Genomic DNA, 13,581 nt, shown 5'->3' on the forward strand with positions numbered 1-13,581 from the left:
TATCAGTTTGGATGGAGCAGGCAGGGAGTAATTGTTTCCACGAGCAGAAAGAACAGCTAGTGAGTTTTGAGAAGATTTGTAGCTCAGGTTGAGGTTCTGGATGTAAGTTTGCTCACTAAGCTTCACTAAGGTTCATTTTCAAACGTTTAGTCACAATACTAGGTAACAACATCAGTGAGCCTCTGGTGAAGCACTGGTATTAGTGACCCGCTTTCTCTTTGTGTGTGTACGTTTCCTTGGGTTGGTGATGTCACTTCCCATTGATGTCATTTCCCGTTCGTTTTCTCAGAGGGTGGTAAATGGGGTCCAAGAGATGTATTTGTTGATAGATTTCTGGTTGGAATGTCATCCTTCTAGGTACACAGGTCATTCGCAAAAGAGTCAGATGCAAACTGAGAAATAGATTTGTGCAGCAAGTTATGATGAACTGGAACATGCTGCCTGAAAAGGCAGTGGAAAGCAGTAGATAGTAACTCAAATGGGGACATTGGATAAATACCTGAAATGGAAATGGAGATAAAATTATCGGTCTAAGGGGAAGGAGGAGGTGCATGGGATTAATGAGGGAGTTCCCAAAGAATCAGTACAGACAGGATGGGTTAGGATGGGTTGAATTGCCTCCTCCTGTGCTGAAATTTTGTATGATTTTATACAGATATTAAATTGGATATTGATCAAGATAAAGAAGGCAAAACAAAAAGTGTAAAAATCCATTTGTTAACTGGTCACAGCTGTTGTCTTTGAGGTCAGTGACCTAAATGCATAATTTACCACAAGCAACCTGCATGTATTGAGACTGGCTTTCACTGTATCTGTCAACAGAGTTTAAATGGAGAATAATGGATAACTGGGAGTGATTGCAAGGCATTATCTGATTCAGGACATCATGAATCACTCAAAATGAGACTTAGGCAGTTTACAGCCATTGGAACAAAGACAAGACTGCAGCTTTGAAATTATTTTCATGGTATGTATCATTTCATTTTTGCATTGGAACAGAGGATTTTATCAGAACTCTTTCTGTCACTTGAATTCATTTAGTTGCTGCTTCCCAGCCAAAGGTCACATTAAATTTCTATCTCCCCTTCTGAAAGAATATTTCTCTTGCAGTCCAATTAGTGAGGGAAATGATGCAGGACACATTACAGTATGCTTCACTTCTGTCGGAAGAATCCACATAAATGTGACAGAGACAGAGGAGTTCAACACCTGAACTCTGAGCACACCTCTCTCTCTCGTTAGTCCTCAAGAATGGCAGTTACTCTCAATCCTCATCAGTGTGGATTATTCATAGCTACTAGTGGTCCTGCCTTCTTATTCCTTCCTGTTGCTTGCAGTTACTATCTGAAATCCCCAAGCAATTGAATTCAGAATGCTCCAATGGACAGCAACTGTGGGCACCAAACGTTCGGCAGTATTGTTCAAACTGACCAAGAAACAGGGCTCAGTTAGCTCAGTCGGGTGGCTGACTTATATGCGATACAGAGTGATTCGAACAGTCTGAACTCAATTTCTACACTGTTTGAGGCTACCATGAAGATCCTGTCTTCTCAACCTCTCCCCTCTTCCGAGGTGTGGTGACCCTCAGGTTAAGCTTCCCACCATTAGCCTTTACCTCTATTGAGCAAAGCAGTCCTCTGGGACCATGGCAACTTTATATTGTTCAGGGAGCATTACACATCTGAGAAGCGACAGTGCTATCCAAATTAATTTGGTATAGGATAGGACAATAGAATCTTTTGGTCATGACTCAGGCTGGTATGAACTAACAGGTGAATGCTGTGAGCCCACAATACCTACCAGTCATTCCAGCAAATGACTAATTATACATAATCAAGAACATAAGAAGCATGATCTCGAGTTGGCCACTCAGCCGTTTGTGCCTGTTTGGCTTTTCCATAAGATCATTGCCGATCTTTTGCCTCAATTCCACTTTCCTGCATTATCCACATCTCCCTCAATTCTCCTGAGGCCCAAATATCATTTGACCTCTGTGTAAAAATACATTCTTTGATAAAGCTAGCACAGCTCCCTGGGAGAGAGACTTCCAAAGATTCCTAGCCCTTTGAGAGAAGGTGTATCTCCTCCTCGCAATCCAAACTGGTTGACCCTGGTTTTGGAGTCTGTAACCCATGTTCTAAACTCCCCAGCTAACAGAGAAACTTCTTTCAAGATCTACTTCTCCAAACACGTCAAGAGTTGTATAGATTCCAACTTGTTTTATCCTTCATTCTTCTAAACGATAGGGCTTTGAACTGGGATATGGGCATCCTGGATAGGACAGCATTTATTGCCCATTCCAAATTGCTTAGAGAGCAGTTAAGAGACAACCAAATTGTTGTGGGTTTGGAAACAAATGTAGGCCAGGGCAGGTAAGGATTGCAGATTTCATTCCCTAAAGTCATTTGCAGACAAGATGGATTTTCCAGAACAGGAAGAGTGGTGACATGGTCATGCTTAGGCTTTTGTTTTAGATTTTAGATTCCCTACAGTGTGGAAACAGGCCCTTTGGCCCAACAAATCCACACCGACCCTCCGAAGAGTAACCCACCCAGACCCATTCTCCTACATTTACTCCTGACTAATCAACCGACATGATGGGCAATTTAGCATGGTCAATTCACCTAACCTGCACATCTTTGGACAGTGGGAGGAAACCGGAGCACCCGGAGGAAACCCACGCAGACACGTGGAGAATGTGCAAACTCCACACAGACAGTTGCCCAGGGCTGGAATTGAACCTGGGTCCCTGGCGCTGTGAAGCAGCAGTGCTAACCACTGAGCCACTGTGCCATCCCTATTTCAGATGTTAATTGAATTCCAATGTTACCATTGACTGTGTCCCCAGAACTATGTCCCTGGGGTTCTGAGTTACCGGCCTGGTGACATTACCAGTAAACCACTGCCTCACCTTATATAAATGTAAGCTTAGCACATTCAGTCTTGCCTCATAAGTCAATATCCTCGTGCTAGCAATTAGTCTGGTGAACCTTTGTTGCACTCCCACTTGGGAAAGCATGTCCTTCACTATACATTACTGCAGATTAATAACACCGTACACAAAGTATCTGTTTTATGTCAGCTATATACAGCCAAATTTCAAGATTTTGTTTGCACATCCAAGTCTTTGGCACTTCATAGTGTAATACATTTGTAGGTCTGTTGAGAATTGACATTAAATGTGCGTAATCTCACATTACAGCTGAATCAGTGTATCCATTTGTGTTCATTCACTTTGCAATTACTGTTGAAAGTGGAAGATCAATTAAGAGTCATCATTAACTACTTGTTATTTAATTATTACCGATCGAATGATCGTACCCAAGTAATTTTGAACTAATTGTTCAAGCTATAGACATAATGCAGCATTCAATTTAGTGATATAGATAGTCTTGGATATGACTATCCAAGACTACCGTTTACCTGTTCAGGTAAAGGTGAAACTGAGTATTATAAAGTTATTGTAAAATATATGACAGAAAACAGGCTTTCTGAGCAAGGGGTGCTGTATCATAATAGATGTGGTTAGTAGTAGAATTCTTAAGATTGCTATTTGAACAGCAAAGACCTGTCAGTGAAAAACTATGATCTGTAAGACAAGATGATTATGTAACTTCCATTTCCAACTGATCTAACATTCAGTGTGAATTCACAGAGCACAGTTCAGACATATGTTCTCATCTATCTACACCTTCCTCCTTTTCCAGCCATAGACCTAGTAGATCTTGCTGTTAAATAACTCCATAAAGATCATCACCAAGTCTCCATTTATTTCCACGTGGAGAGCCCTTGACACTGATCTAGCTCCCTCAGAGCCAGCTCTCTGACACTCCTGTTTATCTGTCAGCCAGGGCTCTCTGATTGGACCAGGTTAACAGACCCAAACAGGGAACTCATTTTCTATGAGGTCCATCTGGCTGACCTCGTTACAATCACTATATCCCTCCCCCTTTGAGTTTGAGGACATTGGTCTTTTTCTTGATGCTCCACAGTTTAACACCAGGTCAGGTTACTCCAACATTGCTCTGATACAGGTGGTGTGTAATACATATACAGGAAGTGTGTAATGTACATACGGGCAGTGTTAACGCACATATGGATAGTGTTTAACGCACATGGGGCGGTATGTAACGGATATACAGGTGGTGTGTAATGCTCAAACGGGCAGTGTGCAACGTACATACGGGCAGTGTAATGCACACAGGGGCAGTGTGCAATGGACATACAGTGGTGCAATGCACACAGGGGCAGTGTGCAATGGACATACAGTGGTGCAATGCACACAGGGGCAGTGTGCAATGCGCAGTAGCTCGCCTCTTTTGCCTGGAGTGTCCTGAAAGAAATTAATTCTCCTTTTCATGTGGCAAAGGTATCATGGCTGGATCTCAGATTCCAAAGTATCTTCAACGCTGGATGGGAAGGGAGAACCCACGGATTCCGGAACAATTGCAGTCAAGGGTCAGGGATGTTTTGCTCCTTCACCGTTTGCAGCTTTGACATGGTCCTCGTGCTTGCTCAGGACCACCTCAACTACCCAAACATCCTACATCATGGGACCTGACTCTGTTACAACCATGCAAGCAGAAGTGGGCACTGCAGATGCTGGAGATTAGAGTCAAGATTAGAGTGATGCTGGAAAAGCACAGCAGGTCAGGCAGCATCCGAGGAGCAGGAAAATCGATTTTTTGGGCAAAAGCCCTTCATCAGGAATCCTTGTTGGGCCAAAAGGCCTATTTCCACACTGTTGGGATTCTGTAAACAAATGTACAGTTACAACATAGCCTTTCTCTAAAAGTACATTGGTCCAAAAAAGACAGTTGAACTGTAGTTTCTGTATATTGTCTTTCTTTGTTAACAATATTGCCATTGATTTACATAATACATTTCATGACCACAGGCTACCCACAGCAAGGTCCCACAAACAGTAAAGTGATACATGACTAAGAGATTCTTTCCCATTGTCTCAGTTAAAGGACAGCAATTGGTCAGGCCACCCCATTATTGTTATCCTTGAAATCCACCTGAAGGTATCGATGAATTTAATAGGTCATTGAGCAACTATGACAATGCAGCTGTCTCTCAGTGCCCTTCCAAAATCTCAACTATGGTACTGTGCTCAAGTCTTCAGAGTAAAGTATGAGCCCATTGATTTCTTGAGACTATGCCATGTGCATTATGCATAGGGACACTTTTAGCAATTTTAAGAATCCCAAACTAAAGTGGCACAATTTTCACTTGTATGGAATTTCCCTGCTTCTCCATTGGGTCTTCAGACACAAGAATATCATGTCAAGAGGAAGATGCTTCCAATGGGGAGCCTGTCTGACTTTCCAAATGGATCCACATTCCTCCCACATTACTATGCCCTGATGACCCAATCCCTTCAGTTGTAGCACTAAGGCGATCTACACTGGAATCTGCTGTATTACCTACTTGTTCTATAAGGGAGAGAGTATTTCCATATTTTATGCTCTGGTGGTCATCCATCTCATCACTAGAAGCCATCTCTTCCTTACAAAAACTAAAATTGACATTGCTGGAAGCACAGAGTCAGTCAGGGTGGGGATTTCCTACATTTTTTAAAATAGAATCCCGAGAGTGTGGAAATAGGCCCTTTGACCCAACATGTTCATATTGACCCTCTGAAGAGTTAACCCATCCAGATCCATTCCCCCATATTTACCCCTGACTAATGCATATAACCTAGGCAACCCTGAATACTACGGGCAATTTAGCATGGCCAATTCCCCTAACCTACACATCTTTGGACTGTGAGACAAAACTAGAGCATCTGGAAGAAACGCGCTCAGACACAGGGAGAACGTGCAAACTCCACTCAGACAGTCGCCCGAGGGTGGAATCGAACCCGGGTCCCCGGCACTGTGAGGCAGCAGTGCTAACCACTGAGCTACCGTACTGCCTCTGGTGTCTATGGTGCCACCTATATCTTTTGTCTTTGTTTCCTTATTCTTACTCCTTCACAGGATGCAAGACGTGTTGGAAAGGCCCCGATATATTGAGCATCCCTAACCACCCTTTGAGAAGGTGATGGTGAGGCACCTTTTTGGGCTATTGTGGTCCATCTAGTGTTGGGATGCCCACACAGTGCTGCAGGAGGAGGGAGCAATATTTTGACCCATCAGCAACAAAGGAACCAAGATATATTTCCAAGTCAGGATGGTGAGTGGCTTGGAGAAAAACTTGCAGGTGGTGTTCCCATGTTTCTGCTGCCCTTGTCCTTCTAGTTAGTAGAGGTCGTGGATTCAGAAGTTCTACCATTTACAACATTGAGCTTGAATGCTTTATTGCCAATGTTCCCCGACAAGTGGAGAAACTTAAACTCGCTTACACAGCTGCACAGCTGGAATCAGGGCACCTCAAACAACATGAAGGGAATAGCTGCAGCTCATTAAAAATACAATAGTTCTCAAGATTTAATTTGTTTAGGTTAAATTATTCATGAAATTGTTATAAAGCCATTTCAGAGAGCTGCTGAAACAATATTACGCCCCACTAAATATCATTCAAAATGCTTTATAACATAATCCTTTGTACTCCAGTCAATCTGGAAAAAGACACCTTTCTCCCAATAAATTTCTGAAACTCATAAAACTAAATCAGCAAACCATGTCACAGCACAATTTGCTGCAGGTATACTCCCATCCTCACTTGCAATTTGGAACATTTCCCATTACCCACATTTGAACTGTATGAGATTGGATTAAATATCAATCACCGTTAAACAGTGTGCTCTGAAAATGACAAGCACTCAGGTTCTCAAGAGACTTAGGTGCACAGATCACCTTGAGTCGAAAATGATCTTGTTGTTTAAAAATGCATAGCTTTCTTCTTCTGATAGAAAGCACTTAACAGAACAAATGTTGGGCTCCTAAAGGAATGGACTCTGGATACTGTTTAGCAGCTTCTGCTACTCTTCCAAATAAGAATAGCTCCCTCTGTGAGCAGATATGGTGACAGCCATAGTATCATAGCTGTCCAACCTCATCCTTACTTGATGTTGATGTACACACGAAAACACACAAGAATTCAGAGCAGAGATTCAGCCTATTGAACCTGCTCCACCAGTCAATATGATTATGGTTGATTGACCTTGGACTTGAACTCTCCTTTTACACACACTCCCCATATCCCTGGATTCCCTGAGACCAGAAACTTGTCTATTCCGACCCCCTTAAATATGTTCATCAATGAAGCATCCACAACCCTTCTGCAGGACACAATTCCAAAGATTCACAATGCTTTCCGTGAAGTAACTTCTCCTATCTCTGTCCTAAATGGTTATCCTCTTATCATGAGACTGTGCCTGTGGAAACAGTAACTCAGCATCAACCATCTTAAGCCCCTTCAGGATCCCTTGTGTTTCAATGACACAGCCTCTTGTTCTTCAGAAGTCTAGAGAATACAGACTCAATGTACTCAACCTGTCATCATGGATCCGTCCCTTAATCCCAGGATATGTGCAGTTTCCAGCAAGTATCTCTGGACTCCTTCTGGATGAGAATCCTTGCTGATTACTTTTTACTTTCCAGACAATCTATCATTGAGGCCTATTACAGTACTCCCTACTCCAATGACTAAAATCGAATAAGTCACCACAGGCTGGAAGTCAAACTTGAAACCTACTATTTAGATGGCATCATTTACAGACACACTTTTATCATGCGAGAATCATTTTTCTTTGTTCATTCATGGGAAGTTGGCAAATCCAGCATTTATAGCCCATTCCCAAGTGCCCTTGAATTGAACAGCTTGCCAACAGTTATGAGTCAATCACATTGCTGTGGATCAGCATCAGGTGTAGGCTGACCCAAGTCAGGAGGGCAGATTTTTGTCCCTAAAAGGACACTAGTGAGCCAGTTTGGCTTTGTGTTCCAGTGTTGTGTGTGTGAGTGTGTGAGTGTGTGTTCAGTTCACATCGTTGAGGGTTCTTGGGTATAGAAAAGATTTCTTTAGAGACACTGAGTTTTAGCAACGCAGTAACAAACAGATCATTGATTCCTCTAATGATTCTGTCATCTGAAATCAAAGCACAGACCTAAGCAAACACATTTCTACTAAGTACTCTGTTCCTCGAATGATACTGATCCACCCCCACCAGTGCTCGTTTGCAGCAGTAAGATTGTAATTCAGTCCCTTACAACAAAATGCCAGCCAAGACATTGCTGAAATAATGTTCCAATCTCATTAGGGACCATCAGGTTGCACAGACTAGTGGTCATACAGAGGACATCAGTATATGTTCTTCCACATTATCTGAATTTCTTTATTCAGCAAAGCTTATAAATTTCAATCCTATTTAGGTTTTAAAGGGAACATTTAGTCATCATTTTAAAATGAACTCCAAACACTTCCATTTTTGGAAGTTAAAAAAAAACAAATTTTGCAACATTTTCAAATTCGTGGTGTGAAATCCTGTGAGTAACAGTTCATGGTCTTTGTGGAAAAACTACCTTTAAGTATTTAACCCTGACTCACTTAAAATAGACCTATTTGGCCAGGGATTCATGCAGCTAAGACATGGCACTGGTGTTTAAATAATGTGCAGATTAAGTTCTATTCAAGGAAGACCTGAAGAAAAATGCCTACTATCAAAATGCCTTCTGCTACTCAAATCATTTTAAATAATTGTGGTCAATTTGAATACCCGCTTAATTTTTAAAATTATGTTGGATTTTAAAAAAAACTTTTTTTGTTCAAATGAAGTCAGTCCTAATGGCATCACCAGGGTGCGGAGTTGAATTATTCACTCATTCAGACAATGTAAAGGAGCTGAGGATAACATAATGAGCCCCCAGTGCCCCAGCTTTCCCTGTGTGGATGGAAACTCAGTTCCACAGGCGGTAGGGTTCAATTATTTCTCTTGGTGGTTTAATTATATTAAGAATAGATCCAAATGTTCACTGGCATAACCACCTCTCTACCAGTTCAGACTCTCCCCAAGGCTATGCTGAATTAGTGTGAATACAGTTCAAACCATATCGTTTCCTGGATACAAAATAGAATGCATTAAAACATCTATTCCTCAACTCTGATCTGGTGAATCCCTTCTGTTCCTGCACAAACTAACTGAATTTTTATTTCAACAAAATGCAATTTTATCACCAATTACACATTCAAAATACATGGAGACATGCACAGATCAGTACTATCCATTCATCACCCAGAGATGTAGCTGACCCAAGTTCATCATCCGATGTACAATGCAGTTATTCCCATATTTCAATTCCCCCAGCACAAATCTGGCTCTCAGTGTCAAAGCATGTCCAAGAAAACAGACTTCACAATTAACAAATAAACAAAGGAATTTCCAATTATTCATTTTACAAAGAAGATGCTAAGCATGAACCAAGTTTATGGGCTAATTTTGAACTGATTCCCTGCCAATGTACTGACTCAACACAATTGTCTGTCCCAGCACTTGTGATATTTGCTTGATTTACTAAGAGCTTGTTTCTTTAGTTCTGAGAGATTGAGGCTCATAAGTCACTAATTCAGATATGAGACAATACTGTTTGGGGGGAATTCCCTAAAACATGGCTAGGCCAATGATAATTTCATGGTCTGTCATTTTCAGCACAGTCTGATTCTGAACTCAGAATCCCTGCATGCAAATAGATCTTAGTTAGAGCAACTTCTGTCCAAATGATCTTGAGAACAATCATTTTCAATCTCAATTTGTTAGGTTCATCTCTGTAATTGTTACAATGAATCCTCGATAAAGTATATACATTTACACAGAATAATTTGACTTTCTTGCAAAATTCATTCTTTTTAACGGCACTCATACCCCCGCCTCGGGAGGCCAGCCTATTCAAAACAGTCACCTGTATCTATATCACCTCTTCAGCGTGAGAAAATGCTGTTCACCACACATTTGTACATTATTGGAAATGAGGAGAACGACAGGGTCAGACACAGAGTTTGGAGGGGTTTTTTTTGCAGGTCATGGGAGGGCTCCAGGCATGGTCAACGCAATGGAATTACAGTGCATTGGCAAATTGTAAAATGACAATCTTTCGTAGATTAAATCAGCTAAATTAAATGATCAAATAATAAAGGGCATGGGTATGAGGAACACACCATGGCAAACTTGTAAAACTGATTGTATTTTAGATTGCTAAGATATATCTTTGCCACATCTTAGTGATGTTTAACTTGAGACAATTTATGTGGTTAGTCACGCAATATTTCCTCTTCCCGCTGCCGAAGGAAGCTCATTGCAAACCTGTTCCTTACCGGACGCGGACAATAACTTCTGAGGCGTATTTACCAAGCATTGACAGGTTTCTGGCGCTACCTTCTATCTCCTTAAAGGTCTCTCCCCCAACCCCGAGAAACCAAACAATCGCCAACACAATTTACCAGCTGTCCTTCAATCAATCCAAGCAACATCTCCCGGAATAGAACTCGACAGAAACTACGGCAATACTCTAACCTGTGATCCAATCTTTTATCACCCGATTTCCTTCATGTTTAACTAAGAATTACAATGTTGTATCCACAATTTCGGGAATTAATGGGGGTATCGTTTTGAAATTCTACAGAAAGTCTGCCAAACTAAATCGGTATTTCAGTGGAGAATAGCTTTTGAAGAAATCCATCCCCCAGTTCTGAACCGTTCCTGGATTTCGGCTCAGTAACACCGGTTTCTCTGTAGTCAACTGGCTCTGTATAATTAAACTGGCTCCCCCTCTGCTTCCATTCCGTGCTACGAATAGCAATAGATTGTGCAATTGCATTTGGAATTGCCAGATCCGCGGAAACACTGGGTTTATCTCCAAGCTGTTAACTTGCAGTTTCTGCCTTCAAATTTAAAACAAAGGGAGTGAAAACAGCCATGAGGATCCCAGCACATGAACAGCAAGCTAAACTTCTGTGCAATCTCGTACTGACCCTGATCTGGAGCTCTGGCTGTGTTTCCACCCGGTGTACAAGGGGGTAGGGCAGTGATGAAATGAAAAAAAAAGGACACCCGAAACTTTTAATCTCCTGCTTGGAGTCCCTGACCAACCAAAAATAAATCAACAAATATGCTTCAGATCTTCTACGCTACAGGATGCTGTTAAGGTCCTGCAATGCTTAAACCTTTGCTTTTGTTTTCTTAAAATACAATGCAACAGGCAATTGTTCCACCTGCAGAATGCACCTCGGGAATGAGCCATTACCTTCCAGCCCGCCGAGCTGTTGCTGTCGCCTTTATCTTTGAAGTAAGGGACGTGGCGAACCATCCAGTCATAAATCTGTGACAGTGTCAGTCTCTTCTCGGGAGAGCTCTCGATCGCTTTGGTGATCAGATCCGCGTATGACAGGTTGCCCCATGCGTTTCTGCGCGAAGATTTCTTGCGGTGCTGCCCGCACTCGCTCAGCCGGAGGGGAGAAGGGATGCCGGGGGCAGCCTTCGCTTCTGCCTTGCCCCCGCTGCCCTGCTCGCCGGCGGCGGCCGGCTCCTGGTTCACGCCGCTCTCCTCCGCCTTGCCTTCGGCTCCGGGGAACTCGGGCCGAGGGAGCGGCCAGGTACACGATCGGGGCCGGCTGTGCGGCTCGAAATCCGGGTCGATGTCCACGCGAGGCGCCGCTCCTGCTTCGTCCATGTCCTCTGTCTCTCTGTCCTCACTCCCCTAAAAGCCACAACAACAACAAGAATGATAATGAAAAAGGAGAGCGGGATCACTGACAAGAGATGTCAGCGTGTGGAGCTCACACAGCCGGGAGACAGGGAGAGAGGGAAGGACGGCCGAGAGCAGTGCTCGGCTGGATGGAGAGGAGCCCGGTGCTGTCCTGCCGCTGCTCTCACTCTCTCTGCGGCTCTGACACTTGCCGGCGCCGCCACCGCCGCTGCTGCCGCTTCCCATGTGCTTCCCCCTGAAATGGATACAAAGCGGCCAGGCGCCGCCTCATTGGCCGCCCGCTCCTTTCGATCTGCCATCCCGTCAATGTATCCAATCCTGGACCCGCCCCCTGCCCGCCCGCCCGCTCCTATTGGCCGAGCCCGCCGCGCGGGGGCGGGGCATGGCCTATAATAACACAGTGGGGCGGGGCCTGAAAGGGAATCCCTCCTCTGACGTCACATGCATCAGCAACTTCCAGCTGACAGCCTCCTGACTTCACTATGTGTCAATCACTGAGTGTCACTGTGTGTATGTATCACTGTCAGTGTCACTGTGTGTATGTGGATCAGTGCATGTGTATCTATGTGTGTGTATCCCCTGTCTCTCTGAGAGTTCACCTGTCTTCACTTTATGTGCATGTGCATGTGTATGTGCGTGAGCCCTATTTCTGAAAATTCACCTATGTGTGTCCCCTGTCTCACTGAGAGTTAGCAGCACTAATGCACAACATTGCCTATGTTGTGCATTAGTGTGAATTTTCTAATAGTTCACTGAGTGGTCTGAGTCTACAAATTTGCAATACACCTGGGAAATAGGCATGCTGCGGGTTTGCAAGGAATCAAATAAAAACAGTGGGTACTGGAGAAACTCAGCAAATCTGGTAGCACCTGTGGGGAGAGAAACAGAGTTAATGTTTCGAGTCCAGTCTGACTCCTCTTCAGTATTGAAATCAGTAGGCTCACTGTAATGTCTGCTTCATCATTTATAATGTGTTCTACTCATTTCACAGTAAACAGTAAACAAATTCATGGAGTTAATCAGTTCCTGAAGAGCAATTGTTTATTAGAGCATAAACCTGATATGGTGGCAAAGGTGATTGGAAAGGCAAGGACTGATTAAAAATAGTCAACATGGCTTTGTGCGTGGGAAATCATGTCTCACAAACTTGATTGAGTTTTTTTGAAGAATTAACAAAGAGGATTGATGAGGGCAGAGTGGTAGATGTCATCTATATGGACTTCAGTAAGGCATTCAACAAGATTCCCCATGGGAGACTGGTTAGCAAGGTTAGATCTCATGGAATACAGGGAGAACTAGCCATTTGGATACAGAACTGGCTCAAAGGTGGTGACAGAGGGTGGTGGTGGAGGGTTGTTTTTCAGACTTGAGGCCTGTGACCAGTGGAGTGCCACAAGGATCGGTGCTGGGTCCACTATTTTTCGTTATTTATATAAATTATTTGGATGTGAGCATAAGAATTATAGTTAGTAAGTTTGCAGATGACACCAAAATTGGACAGTGAAGAAGGTTACCTCAGATTACAACAGGATCTTGACCAGATGGGCCAGTGGGCTGAGAAGTGGCAGATGGAGTTTAATTTAAATAAATGTGAGGTGCTGCATTTTGGGAAAGCAAATCTTAGCAGGACTTATACACTTAATGGTAAGGTTTAGGGAGTGTTGCTGAACAAAGAGACCTTGGAGTGCAGGTCCATAGCTCCTTGAAAATGGAGTTGCAGGTAGATAGGATAGTGAAGAAGGCGTTTGGTATGCTTTTTCAGAAAAGATTTACAAGGATGTTGCCAGGGTTGGAGGATTTGAGCTATAGGGCTAGGGCTGAATAGGCTAGGGCTGTTTTCCCTGGAGCATTGGAGACTGAGGGGTGACCTTATATAAGTTTATAAAATCATGACGGGCATGGATAGGATAAATAGACAAAGTCTTTTCCATGG

General features: G+C 43.1%; 1 protein-coding gene across 1 annotated transcript in view; it reads right to left on the bottom strand.

Moving 5' to 3' along the window:
- LOC122563482 (forkhead box protein O3-like) overlaps positions 1–11,835 on the bottom strand; it is a 200,343-nt gene extending 188,508 nt beyond the window's left edge. The window contains exon 1 of the mRNA XM_043717252.1: positions 11,187–11,835. Coding sequence (XP_043573187.1) covers positions 11,187–11,612 — 426 coding nt within the window. The 5' untranslated portion in view covers positions 11,613–11,835. The remainder of the gene's footprint in view (positions 1–11,186) is intronic.
- Positions 11,836–13,581: the final 1,746 nt, after the last annotated feature.

This window comes from Chiloscyllium plagiosum, chromosome 27 (assembly GCF_004010195.1).
Source record: "Chiloscyllium plagiosum isolate BGI_BamShark_2017 chromosome 27, ASM401019v2, whole genome shotgun sequence".
NCBI classification, from domain to species: domain Eukaryota; kingdom Metazoa; phylum Chordata; class Chondrichthyes; order Orectolobiformes; family Hemiscylliidae; genus Chiloscyllium; species Chiloscyllium plagiosum.